At 42.0% G+C, this 16,672-nt stretch overlaps 2 protein-coding genes across 2 annotated transcripts in view; one reads left to right on the top strand and one right to left on the bottom strand.

Moving 5' to 3' along the window:
* Positions 1–1,586, top strand: part of hdac1 (histone deacetylase 1) — a 35,151-nt gene extending 33,565 nt beyond the window's left edge. Inside the window, exon 14 of the mRNA XM_068006650.1 lies at positions 868–1,586. Within this exon, the coding sequence (XP_067862751.1) occupies positions 868–904 (37 nt within the window). The 3' untranslated portion in view covers positions 905–1,586. The remainder of the gene's footprint in view (positions 1–867) is intronic.
* Positions 1,587–12,368: 10,782 nt separating this feature from the next.
* marcksl1b (MARCKS-like 1b) lies at positions 12,369–16,101 on the bottom strand. The gene is made up of 2 exons (XM_068006649.1): positions 15,719–16,101; positions 12,369–14,043 (listed from the first exon to the last, which is right to left on the bottom strand). The coding sequence occupies exons 1-2, from the start codon at positions 15,788–15,790 to the stop codon at positions 13,447–13,449; spliced, it is 669 nt and encodes a 222-aa protein (XP_067862750.1). The 5' UTR covers positions 15,791–16,101; the 3' UTR covers positions 12,369–13,446.
* Positions 16,102–16,672: the final 571 nt, after the last annotated feature.

Below are 16,672 nucleotides of genomic sequence, written 5' to 3'. Positions count from 1 at the left end.
CCCTCTAACCTGCCATGCATTCTCTTGAGTTTCAAACATCTTGATTGTCAAAAAAAATCTCTATATATCTCTAAGGGGTGGGATTGCTTTGTTTCCTTTGTGTGAGGTATTGGTAGCAGTACCAGGATCTGGGGCTCTGAGGGAGTCAGGGGCTTAGGTGTAGATTGTTTGGGGGTGGAGAACTCATCATGTAAGCAATAATGATCATGTTAGCTTGGACCATTTGGTTGGTGGGACATGGTCAGCTATGGGCAAAATCTTTTGGAGGTACCAAATAGGAGAATTATTCCAATATTGCATAAATTGTGATCTTAAATACCCTACAATCTAGAAATATTATAAATTACAAACTTAAAAATTACATTAGTGCTCTAAATGAGCCAAGAATTATCCAGAGTATTAGAATGATTGTAGTTTAGAAATAAAGAATCGTGACATTTTAGTAGCATTTGAATGGTCATTATTTACTCTCCTGTTACATTCATGGTTGAGCAGGTAACTGGCTGTTTGTTGCACGGTGCTGGGAACTAGCTACTATACTCGGAATCAGATTGGACAGGCAGTGAAGCTGGAGTTTGTGTACTCACAAACCATTGCTAGGAGGGAGGAAACCCGGTATGTGAAATGGGTTTTGTTGGAGGGAAAAAGTAAACATGGAGCCTCAGCACTCAGGTGGACCTGGGTAAAATTCCCAGGGTAGATGATTAATGAAATTAATGGAGAACCATGGGTTGAAATTTTTTTCCGATAATCTGATTGGTCTGTGGTAATGCATGGATAGCGTGGGCCAATACAATATTGATGACACAACTTTTAACATGGATTTTTGTGCAACTCACCAAGTTTATGATATGCTTTACTCTCTAGAATTAAGGTGGAAGAGACAAAACCGAGCAATGCATAAATCAAGATGGAAACGTATTGGGCTCCATTTTCCTCGCAGCATGGTTACTGTAGCGTAGCATTATTAGATGACCCTAGAAATGCTTATTTTTTTACAACGTACAATGGACCATGTAATTTATTTGTAAACACAGTTTTGACCTTGGAAGTTGTTTAATCTGTGATCCAAAAAAGTTAAATTGTTAAGTGAAGTTGACTGAGGAGTTGTTAAACCTTTCCTGTATTTTCCAGTGTAAACAAATGGCATTTTTTGACTCCTCTTTGCCTGGGCAGTCCTTTTGCTAAGCACATAGCACTCTTAAGTCAACCCTGTAAAGTTGTTGAAAATGACAACCTGGCTTCCATTTTTACTACCCCATAATGTACCATTTGTATTTCTGTGAAAATACTGAGAATCATGTAACCCTCCCATGTTAAAAGTAGTAATCAGATGTGTGAGATGGATATTCTATTAATTTTTTTTATATATTATAAACTGGGTAAAATCAGTTGACTTATATACTTAGAGACTCCTTAAGGAAATGTTTTCCATTTTTAAAAAAAAAACTTTATAGTAAAACTCTTATATTGCCCGACTGAAACATGGGTCAGATGCGTGTGTGTTTTTTTAATCTTGCTATGTGTGAATTAAGTTTATTTCATGACCTTTTTTGACCAAAACTTAAATAAAATATTCAGTCAAATTGTGACTTCTGCTGTTCTGTAACCACAGATCTACAATTTTGCGAGGGCAGTTAAAACAGTATGTACTTGTATAGCATTCTTAAGCTATCAAATGCCTCAGGGTATTTCATGGAGTGTGGGCTAAGCGGACAGACACCAATCAATACTTAGGGGAGTTAATTGCAGCATGGACAAGAGTTGTTTTGAGATTTCTGAAGATTGAGAGCAATGGGGCATGGAAAAAGGTGTAGAAAGACAATTCCAGAGTTCAGGGGTGGGACGGCTAAAGGCTCTGCCATCAATGGTGGAAGTAAGGGGGAGAAAAGCATAATAGTTTCCACGATCTAGTCCGTACTGATCAAATGGACTTCATAAGGGGCTGCCACTGGGACAGTATCAGACACCTATTCAACATTGTGCACCACTGCAGCAACAGTACCCAGGAAAGGTATTTGACCAAGTGGAGTGGCAATTCCTTTTTGCTGTACTCAGACATAACACTTCCCAAAGATTAAAATCCTATAATCTAATTTGACATATACTGTGTTCACAAATTGCCTCAGCTTCCAGGCATCTCTTTCTCCCTCTACCTCACCCCCATTCTTTCACAGACGGACTAAACAAGGTTATCCCCTTCCCTCATCTTTATGCTGGCCATATTGCCCCTAGCAGCAATGACCAGAGTGAGCTCAGACATTGGATAGCTGAGGAAACTGAACACACAGTATTATTGTATGCTGACATCCTGCTTTGTGTAACTAGCCCTTCCAGCTCGCTCACTCCCCAACACTTTCAAAGAGATCTAAGGAGTTTAGCCGACATGGGTTACAAGCTTAACTGCTGCAAAACAGATTGCATACCCCCCATAGAGAACGTACAGCTTCAATCCAGTTCCTAGTGGCATGGCCCCACAGTATAATACTGTCCCTAATTTGATACTCATTGGCAATCTCATCAGATTCCAAAGGATGGCTGCTCTTGGAAATGGAAAAGATGTCACTGGTATATTGGAGGGTTATCTCAAGGTTAGGGCTGAGGTGTTGTTGTACAGTAGAGAGCTTTACTCTGCATCTGACTGTATTATCCTGACCTGAGAGTGCTTGATAATAACACTGGGTGCATGAAATGGGAAGACTTCCATTCCCAGCCTTCACCTTGATGAGCTGCCACGTAAAGGGAAGAGTAAGGAATCTTACAACACCAGGTTATAGTCCAACAGTTTTATTTGAAAATCACAAGCTTTCGGAGATTATCTCCTTCGTCAGGTGAGTGAGTGAATGAAAGGTTCTCAAATCGCATATCTTATATTAGGCTGGGACACGATCACACCAATCAAAGGTGTCGTTGGTGTTCAAACAGGTTAGCCACGGACAACAGTACGTCCCAGTATACTGAATACACAATGGGTCAGATTACACAGACAAAGAGAGAAAGAGACCCGAAAGGCAAAGAGAGAGAGAATGTCCAGTTGTATTAAAAACAGATAACTTTTTTTTCCCTGCTGGTGGGGTTACGTGTAGCGTGACATGAACCCAAGATCCCGGTTGAGGCCGTCCTCATGGGTGCGGAACTTGGCTATCAATTTCTGCTCGACGATTTTGCGTTGTCGTGTGTCTCGAAGGCCGCCTTGGAGTACGCTTACCTGAAGATCGGTGGCTGAATGTCCTTGACTGCTAAAGTGTTCCCCGACTGGGAGGGAACCCTCCTGTTTGGCGATTGTTGCGCGGTGTCCGTTCATCCGTTGTCGCAGTGTCTGCATGGTCTCGCCAATGTACCATGCTCCGGGGCATCCTTTCCTGCAACGTATGAGGTAGACAACGTTGGCCGAGTCACCCTAACCACGTCAAAGAGGCCATCCCCTATGGACAGGCCCTGCGAATACACAGGATCTGCTCAGATGAGGAGGAACGCGATGGACACCTACAGACGCTGAAAGACGCCCTCGTAAGAACGGGATATGACGCTCGACTTGTCGATCGACAGTTCCGACGGGCCACAGCGAAGAATCGCATAGACCTCCTCAGAAGACAAACACGGGACACAACCAACAGAGTACCCTTTGTCGTCCAGTACTTCCCCGGAGCGGAGAAACTACGCCATGTTCTCCGTAGCCTTCAACATGTGATCGATGACGACGAACACCTCGCTAAGGCCGCCTCCGCTACTCTCCTTCAAACAGCCACCCAACCTCAAACAGACCATCGTTCGCAGCAAATCACCCAGCTTTCAGGAGAACAGCGTCCACGACACCACACAACCCTGCCACGGCAACCTCTGCAAGACATGCCAGATCATCGACACAGATACCACCATCACACGAGAGGACACCACCCACCGGGTACATGGTTCATACTCCTGTGACTCGGCCAACGTTGTCTACCTCATACGTTGCAGGAAAGGATGCCTGGAGCATGGTACATTGGCGAGACCATGCAGACACTGCGACAACGGATGAACGGACACCGCGCAACAATCGCCAGACAGGAGGGTTCCCTCCCAGACGGGGAACACTTAAGCAGTCAAGGACATTCAGCCACCGATCTTCAGGTAAGCGTTCTCCAAGGCGGCCTTCGAGACACACGACAATGCAAAATCGTCGAGCAGAAATTGATAGCCAAGTTCCGCACCCATGAGGACGGCCTCAACCGGGATCTTGGGTTCATGTCACGCTACACGTAACCCCACCAGCAGGGGAAAAAAAGTTATCTGTTTTTAATACAACTGGACATTCTCTCTCTCTCTCTCTCTCTCTCTCTCTCTCTCTGCCTTTCGGATCTCTTTCTCTCTTTGTCTGTGTAATCTGACCCATTGTGTATTCAGTAAACTGGGACGTACTGTTTTCCGTGGCTAACCTGTCTGAACACCAACGACACCTTTGATTGGTGTGATCGTGTCCCAGCCTAATATAAGATATGCGATTTGAGAACCTTTCATTCACTCACTCACCTGACGAAGGAGATAATCTTTGAAAGCTTGTGATTTTCAAATAAAACTGTTGGACTATAACCTGGTGTTGTAAGATTCCTTACATTTGTCCACCCCAGTCCATCACCGGCATTTCCACATCATGACATAAAGGGAAGAGCAGGGCCAAGTGTGGATGTAGACCCTCAACTATCATCGCAGCAGAATGTGAAAGGGCCAACTCAAAACAATATACAGAGTGTACACACCTGACACATTCCACCTCTAAGGGATGAAAGCTGGAAGGACTATGGTCAGACAGGTACACTGCTGTATATGGTCTAACCCTGCCCCTAAATCAGTCTTGCCAGGCAACAATCTGGCCACAGATAGCATGATGGATCTTGCAGTCCTACAGATCTGAGCCTATGCTTGTTGGGCTTATCATCCAAGAAGGAACCCTCTCCTGAAAAATACAAGCTCACGCAGCTGTCACCTGCAAGAAGATATGTCTCCTCACTGTAGTGGAGTACTTCTCTCCTATCACTACGTCCCTTTTTTGGCAAAAGTGCTTGAAATGTCTGGGTGTCTTATCCTACCCAGTTGGAAGGGGTGATTTTTCCAGCCAGGCCTGCTCACTGCAGAGGAATCCACTGCACCCCTATGTCCCCGGGCAATGAGAGGAAGCTCATTGGAGTGAATGGAGAGACACATTTTCTTGCAGATGGCAGTCACGGTTGCGCCAGCTTGCAACTTCTAGGAGAGGATTCCTTCTTGGATGGTAAGCCCAACAGGCATAGGCTCAGATCTGTAGGACTACAAGGCCCATCATGCTATACGTGCCCAGATTGTTGCCTGGGATGACACAGAAGATGCATTCCCCTTCTGTGGGAGAATGCAGTGCCCCATACTATGTCTGAAACATGTATGGGATATATATTAATCATTATAAGTGATGTTTAGCCTCTTCCTGGAACTGGGAAATACTGAGCTGCCTTGGAAGAGGAACTTGCATTTATATAGTGTCTTTTACGACCACAGCACATCCTAAAGCACTTCACAGCCAATTAAGTACTTTTGAAGTGTAGTCACTGTTGTAAAGAAACATGGCAGTCCATTTGCACAAATTACGGTCTCTCAAACAGCAAAAATGAGAAAAATGACCAGCTAATCTGTTTTAATGATGGTTGAGGGATAATTTCCCTGTTCGTTGGACTTTTGTGTCCACATGAGAAGGCAGTTGGGGTGTTGATTTAATATCTTGTCCAAATGTGGCCCCTCCAACAGTATAGTACTGAAGTGTCAGCCTAGATTATATAATATTGTAATGGTTATGTTACTGGACTAGTAATCCAGAGGCCTAGATTAATATTTCAGAGAACATGATTTTAGATCCCACCATGGCAGATTGAGTTTTTAAAAATAAATTGGTATCAATAAAAGTGACCATGATGAATTGTCATTAAAAACCCACTAGTTCACCATTGTCCTTTAGGAAAGGAAACCTGTCGTTCATAGCCGGTCTGATTCCAGTCCCACTCCAATGTGGTTGACTCTGAAGTGGCCCAGCAAGCCACTCAGTTGATGAAGTCCCCAGCACCACCACCTTAGGGCAACTAGAGATGGACAATAAATGCTGGCCTTGCCAGTGATGCCCACATTTTGAGTGTTAAAACATTTTTTCTAGTGGAGCTTGAACCCATGACCTTCTTACCCTTTGAGAGTAAAATTATTTTGTATCAAGGAACGGTATCCAAATTTCTATTAATACACTCTTCTCTCTTCTGCACCGCACCACCCCCCCACCCCCGCCACCTCAGCTTTATTACTATTGTCAAAATTATAATACCTATAAAGGTTTGGTAGCATTTTTAAAAATTAAATTGCTATTTAACAATGGTATAAAAAGAAAGTCATGCTTTGTATAATACCTTGTATCTCAAATATATCAAGGGGCTTCATATATAATGTGGTATTTGTTGACAAGTTGGGCTTTTAAACAATAGGAGTCAATCAAAGGGTGAAGAATGATTTGCCATACAAAATATCACCTTTCGTCCAACAAAGTAGTTTTAAACTTTTCTTGAAATGTGAAATTGGACTACTGTAGTTCTGCTTGTGAACACTTGATGGTGCTGGAAGGCCACTGTTTAAGATTTTCTTCCAAAGCTTACTCGTTGGTGTAAAAGGGTAAGTATAGTCAAAGTATATGTTATATGCATTTTGATGGTTTTAATTGAAGCATTAACATAGAGTTTGATTCGCAGATATCATTTAAGTATGAACTAGGCAAGCTAATAACTTAATCTGTAACTTATAGGAGATTGTAATTTTTTTTAAGTTTACAAAAAGTTACCTTCAAACATCCTATTTTAAGTGTATTTGGTCTCTGGAAAATGATTCAAAAAGAACTTGGATTTATATAGTGCCGTCACAACCAATTAATTGCTTTTTGAAGTGCAGTTACTGTTATGTAGGCAAACACAGCAGCTAATTTGTGGAGAGCAGGTTCCTACAAACAGCAAATTAAATGATCTGGTATGTTTTTGGTGACGGTTTCAGAGAGGAGTATTGGCCAGGAGAGCTTTGTGCTGCCTTCAAATACTGTATTGTCATTTTTTAAGTCCACTCACTGTTCATTCAAAAGATGGCACTTTCAACAATGCAGCACTCCCTCAGTACTGTCTGTTGAGACTACATGCTCAATTCCTGGAGTAGACTTATAATATTGTTTCAATGAAAACTCCATTTGAATGTCAATATGTTTCCTATATCTAAAGGTGAGCACTTACAATGAAAAAAAAGGCCCTATCCTCTGTTTTAATGTCTGTTAATAAAGGATCCAATTAATGTACCATTACAATGAATCTGGTAAATGTATACCTGATCCTAACATAAAATTCCAGTGGTCCGTTCATTTCACTCTGGTTAAACAGAGAGGCTATTCTGTGCATAAAATGTCTTTTGTCACACTTAGGTTTCAATGGGAAATGAAAAAAATGTTCATTTTATCTAACAAATATATTTATATGGTAAAGACAGCATGGGTAAAAGGAAACTTAATGTTTATTTGACCCTCTCACTGTATATTGTACACTTTTCCATGGTTTCATAGTTCTCCCTTCCCATACCACATACAAACTGAGACCCCAAGCAGCTAGCCTGATCCCAAATCTCTACCAAAGTCACGCTGCATTTACAATAGTACAATGGTTTGATTTGCCTTATATTCTCTCCCCTTTTCCGGACAGTTGAATAAGATTGTTGAACCTTTGTTCTACCACTCAGTGCACCACGAAATTGTGTTAAGAATATATTACGCCTCCTGGGGACTATTTTACTGAACTTATCGTACAGGTGGTATTTATTGGAAGTCTTTTTTGCAGACTATTTTAATTTCGGGTACATACTTGTGTGTAAATTTTAATGCTGTCGCCTCTTATCCTCCCCAACCTTTCGAGTACACTCCAGCCGCACAGCATTGCGAGGGCAAGTGGCTTGTTCGTTCTTGAACTGGCCACTAGGTGGTGTAGAGGAATGCCTTTGGTTGACGCCAACTTAATCTTCCCTCCCTGTGTCAAGTATCTTTCTCTTGCCAATGTCTATCCAAAACCTCGTATAGTATTTTGGAATCTTCTAGGTTAAAAGTGTAAAGTATGAGTTAGCTGATCTCAGTTGGCATGGCAGTAGGTGTGCTACAGTTGTTCTCAATGTCCTGGACTGGGGAGGAGAAACCAAGCAGGATCTCGTTTTCTAATTGCTACCCAGCATGCCCTGCTGTAAGTATGCATGTGGAGTTTGGGCAAATGAGACTCAGTGATACCCTCCACAGTTGAATAGCTTCCTGACACTTGCTGTTTCAGGCTCACACGTGAAGAGGAGCTGTTTGGACTAGGTATGAGGGTGCCTAGTGTCCTTGAAAACATACCCTGCAAGGAGTTTACTTTTCCAATCACTTATACACTTACACAGATAATTTTGGAAGACAAATAGAAGATCCAAGTGCAAGTGTCCATTTTTACCTTTATTTAACAATGGTTTGTCTGCCATTTCAGTCAATCAGGACTGGCTCCAAAGGGTCTTGTGTTGTTATGTGGTAGCACTCTTGCCTGTGAGTCAGAAGGTCGTAGGTTCAAGTCCCACTCCAGGACTTGAGCACATAATTCAGGCTGACACTTCAGTGCAGTATTGAGGGAATGCTGCACTGTCAGAGGCGCTGTCTTTCAGATGAGACGTTGAACTGAGGCCGCATCTGCCCTCTCAGGTGGACACAAAAGATTCCGTGGCACTATTCGAAAAGGTGCAGGGGAGTTGTCCTGGTCACTAAAGCAGATTATCTGTATCTCATTGCTGTTTGTGGGACTGTGACGTTGTCAAATTGGCTGCGGTATTTCTGTACAACAGTAACTACGCTTCAAAATTACTCCATTGGCTGTAAAGCGCTTTGGGATGAGTTGTGGTCATGAAAGGTGATATATAAATGCAAGTTCTTACCTTTATGTAAGACCTGATTTTTTAAAACAAATTTATGTTGGTGATGAGAACACTATGCAAAGGAAGTGCACAATAATTATAATCTAATGCAGCACTTAATGTTTTAACATAATTACAACTGGCTGGGGAATAGGTTAATTTTATTTTTTGCTAATTGAATGGTTTGACATTTAACTGCTCAAGACCTTTTACATTCTTGCTTGGGTTCCCCTAATGCCACCTCTTTCCCTAGTAAAATGCTCTGAATCATACTTTTATGTGAGGAGGGTGATTTAAAAGTAAGTTGTTGATGCCCCTGCTAGTTGAGTAGCTGAGCCACAGACAAAAGGGAGCCAAAAAGGTCTGTCATGAGTTAGCCTCAACAGCCCTGGAAAATTAGCCAGAGTTCCTGCTCTTGACTGCTATCCAGAACCCTGCCAGAACCCTGTGTGATGATCTTCAGTGAGAGTAACTTTCTGACCTATTGTCTGGCCTCTTATGCTGGAGGGAAAGGAAAAAAGTTGGTGGGAAAATGTCTTGTATTATATCCATCACTTTGTGTTATATTACACTTGGAATACTCTTCCACACCAGGATTTTGAGTGCAAAAACTAGTGCAGTAGTTGCTATCTTTCAGATGAGATGTTGAACTGAGGTTCAGTCTGTCTGTTCTGATGAGCGTTAAAGATCCCATGGTACTACCAGTAATTGATTAGGGAGTTATCCCAGCATCCTGTACAACATTCTCCCCCTCAGCAAAATGGCACCAAAAAGATTTGTTTCATCTGTTTGTGGGATGTGGCCGATACAGATTAGCTGCTGCATTTACCTGCGTAACAGTCACTGAAGAAAGAAAGAGTAATGTGTGAAGTGCTTTGAGACATTTTGAAACTATAAGGCACTATATAAATGCAAGTATTCATTTTCCAATTCCTAAAAGAAAACAAATTAATGAATTGGTTCTTGAATTGTTTTCAATCATGAAATTCACCTAATCCGGAATGATTTTTTAGTAACCTGAACTTTGAGATAACAGCTGCTCCAAAGTAAGTTTTTGATTCAGGCAGGGAGTTATATAAGATTAAAATATAAGTTTTAATTGGAATGTTTTACATCCTCTTGAAATGATGTGTACAAAGGTGTCCTAATGGTTTGATTGGCAAATGTGCTGCACTTTGGAACTGAATTATGTAGACCAACCAGGAAGATCTCAGTTTTGGTCCCACCCTGTGCGGTTAGATCTCAGCCAAGATAACAGATGGACTCTGTGCCCTTGGATTAGGGTCACCCCCACCTGATTAATATCCAGTAACCCCTGCTGCAATGTTCACGTGTGGGGAATTAGGCTTTTTGTGATGCCCTGCCTCACCTGTTCCAACACCCTGCAATGCTTACTACCTGAGTTAAACATGGTCACTTCACAAGCACTGAATGTTAGTTGGCACCTGCAGAAATGTACCATCATAAATCAGTGCCTTCTTGGGGGGGGGGGGGGGCAGAAAAAAAGAGAAAGGGACGTATCAACGTTATTTGGCATTGTTGGTATTACTGATACCAAAACCGGGCAAAACTGTGGTAAATGTAGGCAAGTGTGAGATCATCCACTGTGGACCTAAAAAGGATAGATTTGAGTACTTTCTAGATAAGCTCAAAACAGTGGAGGTCTAAAGAGACTTTGGTGTCCATGCACATAGATCATTAAAATGTTATGGACAGGTACAGAAAATAATCAAAAAAGCTAATTGAATGCTGGCCTTTATATCTACAGGAGTAGAATACAAAGGGTAGAAGTTATGCTACAACTATACAAAGCCCTGGTTAGACCATGCCTGGAGTACTGTGGTTCAGTTCTGGGCACTGCATCTTAGGAAAGATATATTGGTCTTGAAGGGAGTTGTGTAGATTTACTAGAATGATACCTGGATTCCAAGGGTTAAATTACAAGGAGAGATTACACAAACTAGGTTTGTAGTCCCTGGCATTTAGAAGCTTAATAGGTGATTTAATCAAAGTTTTCAGGATATTAAAAAGGTAGAGATAAACTATTTCCATTGGTTGGCAAATCTAGGACCAGGGGACATAGCCTAAAAATTAGAGCCAGGACTTTCAGGAGTGAAGTTAGGAAATCTGAGATTGGTATAGATTTGTTAACCAAAGATATTAAGGGATATGGGGCTAAGGCACAGATCAACCATTATCCCATTGAATGGCAGAACAAGCTCAAGGCAAAATGGCCTACTCCTGTTATGCTATGCTTTTGCTATCTGGCCAGTATTAACTACCCAATCCTGTGGTAATGAAGCATGAAATAGAAGCAGTTATATTGCTTCAGCTGCCTTGAAGATATAAATGGACAAGGAAGTACATTTGCCATATTCTTATACCACTAATTGTACCTACCTCTTTCCTGGAGTTCCCTAGTAGTCTGCAAATTACTTTCATTCTATGTTCCTGAAATGGGTATTTTGAGATACTGCCTTTTTCAAGCACCATATTGGGTGAATAAGCAAACTGTTCTCCAATTTGATGAGCACATAAAAGGAGAATCAAGTGTGGGGAACCCCCATATCTCAATACTATTACTTAAGTGCTAATGGAAAACCAGTTACTCTAAAGCTCTTCCAGTGGTTCAGTGAATTTATCTAAATGAGTATTTGGGCAAGGCGGGGGGGGGGGGGGGGGGGGTGGTTTGCAGGTTGCAGATTCAATCCCTGGTCTGTGCTGAATTAACTCATCTCAGACAGGGCAGTAATAGTGCTGTTCTAATTGGCCTTAAGAGTCTGGGTTTAGGAGGGGGAAAAATAGACCACAATTCCACTCCTGATTACTATTCCTTGGCTGTTGCTGGAAACCAGACAACAGGCTCTGCTGCGATACCTTCTAGAGTCAAATAACCTGCTAGCACACACCAATGAACAATGGGCACTTGGGTGATGAACTAGAGGGCAACCGGTTCCAATAAAACAGGAGCATTCAGTTTCTGTCATGAAGCTTCAAGGGCCAACATTCCAAATCAATGCTCCCAAGCTGCTGATCGTGGATGTTTTGATTTAGAATTTATCCACCAACGAGGCTAAGAACAGCCATTTTCAAACCTCAAGGCCCAAGAAATAAAAACAGGAAAAGCTAGCAGAAAACTTAAGCACATATTAAGCTGTCTGGGCTTCAAGGCCCATAGTTTAGACATTCCTCCAGTAGATCCAAATTCCAGAATGAAGTGAATGTCAAGAGGGAAGAGGGGCAAAAAACAGATTTAGAAAACACCAAAGAATCACCATCATGGTTTCTATGCACAATTCAAAGAATGGGGGCTCACAATTCTGGAATGATTGCTTTGTGCTTAAAGCCTGATCAGAAGACAATACTCGCTAAGAGATGCTGTGAACTTCATTTGCAAAAGTAGACCCAAGTCAATGGCCAAGACATGAATAATAATTCTCTCAATTTCATTTATTGGTACTTAAGTCTAAAACTGTACAATTACTATGTTTGCTGCAAGGCGACAATGGAACAGTGGCAATCTATTTCCAACTTTTGACAAATAAATCAGTATAAATTGTCCATGTTCAATAGCCCTATTTGTGAAGTTCATTTATTTCCTTCCTGTAAGTTCTACACCCTTATTGTATATTCATCTTACCAACTGCTATTTTATAAGAACATGTAGTGTAAACTGCTATAAATGGACTGGATTGAAGTTCTACTGTACCACTCAGCCAACAAAAGGGAAAGTTGAATTACACTTTTGAAAACAGTCCACAGGTGAAATTTATTTTCCCTTTTAATGTTACAAGTCATACCACCTTAAAAGTTAGCAATAAAAAATTGCAAATCAATTTGGCGAAAGTTTTATTTACAGGACAAAAACAGCAAAAAACATACCACATTTAAAACTCTTTGCACTCCCCCTCAAAAATAATCAATGGGAACACAGTATACTTAAATTTCATAGTGTTGTAGTCAGACTGTAAAACTACAAAAAAAACCTAGAAGCTTCAATCAAAACTGCTGTTTTCCTAAAAAGCACAAAAATGTCTCAAATCGGGAAACAAAGCAGGGATGCAAATGCTAATGAACCGATGGAAAGGGACTCTCCAAAGTGTGTCAATCAAACCCATGTTCAGTTAAACGTCAAGTTCTCAGATCATGTGACTAAACGCAAAAAAGGACTTAATGCCACGTGTAGACAATTGAAAGAATTCAGCATTTGCCAGGTTACATCCTCTCATTTCTTCAATAAACTTAATTTTAATCTCAAAATTGGGGAAGTGGATATTTATGCACCCAAGCTGTTCCCAGGAAAATACATTTTAAATTCAATGGTGAAAAAGGCAAACTTTTTAATACTGAGACAATTTGTAGACTATAGTTGGCTGTACAGATCTAGCAACAAAAGAAGTGGGCTGGCTGTGTGCAAGTCCATGGTTAGGGTTGACTGCTTGATGGGGCAATTGGTCTTGTGTGAACACGTGGCACAGATAAAAGTTTGTAAACAGTTCAGCTTTACTCTTCCTTTTGCTCAGCTGGTGCAGTTGTTGAGCTAGGCTCTTCACTTTCTGCTGGTTTTGTGGGTTCCTCAGTTGCCTCCTGCTTGGCTTCTTCTCCTGAAGTCTGTTGCTGCTCCTCCTTTGCAGGGGCTGTCTCCTCCTTAGTCTGAGACTCTTCATTATTAGCTTTGGTTTCTTGTCCCTCAGAAGCACTCGCTTCTGCTTGTTTTTCCTCCTTGACGTCCTCTGCAGCATTCTCTTTAGCTTCATTGCTGGTCGTTTTAGTTTCTTCAGCTGGCTTGGCTTCAGTCTTTTCTTCAGTAGGGCTATTTTCAGCTGCCTCAGGTTTCTTGGTCTTCTTGAAAGACATTTTACCCAGCTTAAAGGACTTGAAAGACAGGGTCTTTTTCTTCTTCTTCTTGGGAGTCTCGGTGCCCTCAGTTTTGGCCACCTCTCCCTCTGCAGGTGGTGCTGGTTCAATGGCATCTCCTGAACTTTCAGCTGCTTCTTTCAAGCCTTCTGTAGTGCTACTTCCATTTGCTGGGACTGCCGCAGCATCTCCATCGGGTTTAGTCGGAGAAACATCACCATTGGTTTTCACGTGGCCATTTTCCTGCAAACGAGATTTGGCAGCGGATTTAAAAAAAGTGTACAAGTTTTGCTATTACAATTCATTTCTCCTCCCCAATTTAAAGTCGACTAATGCTCCAGTTTGCAGGCAAGACAGCTCCAAACACCCCGGGTAGCAAGCCGCTGCCGGTCACGGAAGGATTGGGTTTCGAAAGTTAAAAAACACTGGGATGAGCTCATTCACATAACGAAACCCAGAAAATCCCTCAAAAAGTCAAATGGTGTTATTTCAGGGTGTCACGGGGAAAGTACCAAAAAAACCCCAACTAGCAATTCGAAACAGCAAAAGCAAAACTAAATGAGAAATGCTTTCACCCACTAATGCGGAATAACCCCGGTCTCGGTGTGTAGTGCAAATCACAAGCTGGGGCTTTCTGAAGCCGCACCAGAGCAATTCTTTGCCCGGAGGGTGTTGAGTTTTGCAGCTCTAGATATTTGCAAAAGACCAGCATTCAGTAACTGTTTGCATTGAGCAAGGAGCACTTGTGTTAAGTGCTTCAAGGTGAGTGGAATTTCCCCTCCCCCTACCGTCGATCGTTTAAGGAGTCGAATTGGACAGGAAATTTGGGGGGGGGGGGGGGGTGTCATTTGGTGCCGTTCGCAACAAACCTGCGGCTACAGCCTTCTGCACCCCGCTCGCAGATGGCGCTGTTGCACTTCGCAAGAGAAGCGCATCGATCGATCGGCTCATTCGGTTGTAGCAACATTTTTTTTTTAAAAAGGGGAAACGGGGTCTGCTCCGCGTTCACTTTAGGGCGAAGTGCGCGGTGATTTGGGGATTTTTTTTTAAGGGGGGGGGCGGGAAGAAAGTCTTGCAATCAAAAGGTTTGAGAGATCTCGCCCGTATTAGCATTGACCGAGTGCATTAATAAACAGTCCAATATGCAGCCTGCAGCCCCCGGGAGCCCAGAGTCTTTGTTCTCCGAGCCTTTGAATGGAGCAGCGTTTTAGCGCCACTAATACAAGGAGTGGTCACGCTGCCAGCAACTCGGTACAAATACATACATGCATGCATATGGTGCATGTATATATACACAGACACAAAATAAAGTCGAATGTTTAAAGTGAAAAGCCATTTCCCCAAGCCAAAAAAAAAATGCACTTGCACTGGACGCGCTACATTTAACAATTTGCAATTAGTGGAAAACACGCCGATCGATGGGGTCTGCACAAAAGGGGAGTGGTGGCTCGCTAGAAATACAACCGAACGGTCGCATCGCGTTCTGTTCTCGGTGTCATTTCATTAAACTAACGTTCATTTTTTTTAAAAAAGTGCCCCAACATTTACGTTAAACACCTCACATAAAATGTTTTCTCGTCGAGTAGCTTGGGGAGATTTGAATTTGCATTAGAGCCACAATAGGCGTACCCTCCAACAACAACAAAAAAACGAATTGACACTTTAAAGCGTTGTCTTGAACCTTTAAAAATCTGTCCCCCAAGTTCGATTTCCCCCCCCCCAAAAAAATCACTAGTATTTCAAAGCACGACGTGTATTTTAAAGTCCATGCTTCGATCAAGGCTACACATCGAAGCTGTTCCACGCGTATTCCCCGTTTAGTGTTTGCTAGCTCACCTACATCGTTAATTTACACATGGGATTTCATTTTAAAAACAAAATCAAAACCAGTATTTTTTTTAAAAAAAAAATATCATACCTGGCCGTTGGTTTTGCCAGCAACTGCCCCGCTGGCATCCTGGGTTTTTGGTTTGGTGAGCGTGCTTCCCATCCTGGAGAATAGTATCACACACACACACACACAGGCGCAAACAAAGAAAACTAGGGAGTCAATACAATTCGAAGCTTCAGAGCTCAGAAACCTTAACACAGGTTCAACCAAGTAACCTGTGTGCAGGAAAGACTGCAACAAACACGCCTCGGCTACTCGAGCATTGAGACCCCCAGACGAAAAGAAGCCTCTCTTTTTTTTTTCTTTCTCCTTGTCCTCTTGTGAACCGTTGCTCCCTCTCTCGCTCTCAATGATCCGATCACCAGTTCCCCATCCACAGAAATGAACTGCGTAAAATCCTACAGTGTCTAATATGCACCAACGCCCGAACAGATAGAGGGGGGAAAAAAAGGGCATGGCCATGACGACGTGTCTACCCAATCGTCAGCCTCAGGGGGCTGGATCAATAATCAAACAATAGAAAACACACGAAAGAAAAGTACCCTCTATTTAAATAGAAATCGAGAATTTTTTTTGGGGATGGGAGCTGGAAAAAAAAAGTCTAGACGTTTTGATGATTTAATAAAATTAAGATTTTAGGCTGATGACACTTGAGGCTGGAAAGACCAAAAACGAAGAGAGACAGACGCGGATGTTTATTTGAAAGATGAGGTTTGATTGACAAGGAGGCTGACTGAGAATTAAAAATACTGAAGATTTTTAAAAAATAATTTCTTTGGGATTTCATGCTTGAGAAGTCAGTCTTAACGAGTTATTTTACTCGATGCAAGCAAGCTTTATTGGTGAATGTCACTTGGATTAACATCTGGATTGTGATATTAATCATCTTAATGTCCATACACCCCTTATGTGGAGGCATTGTGTGGGATTGCCTGTTTACTCTTATTTCGGGGAGAAGTACAGTCTGATCTAGCTAAAACT

Source organism: Heptranchias perlo, chromosome 26 (assembly GCF_035084215.1).
Source record: "Heptranchias perlo isolate sHepPer1 chromosome 26, sHepPer1.hap1, whole genome shotgun sequence".
Taxonomy (NCBI): domain Eukaryota; kingdom Metazoa; phylum Chordata; class Chondrichthyes; order Hexanchiformes; family Hexanchidae; genus Heptranchias; species Heptranchias perlo.
This window is presented reverse-complemented; position numbering and strand designations above follow the sequence as displayed.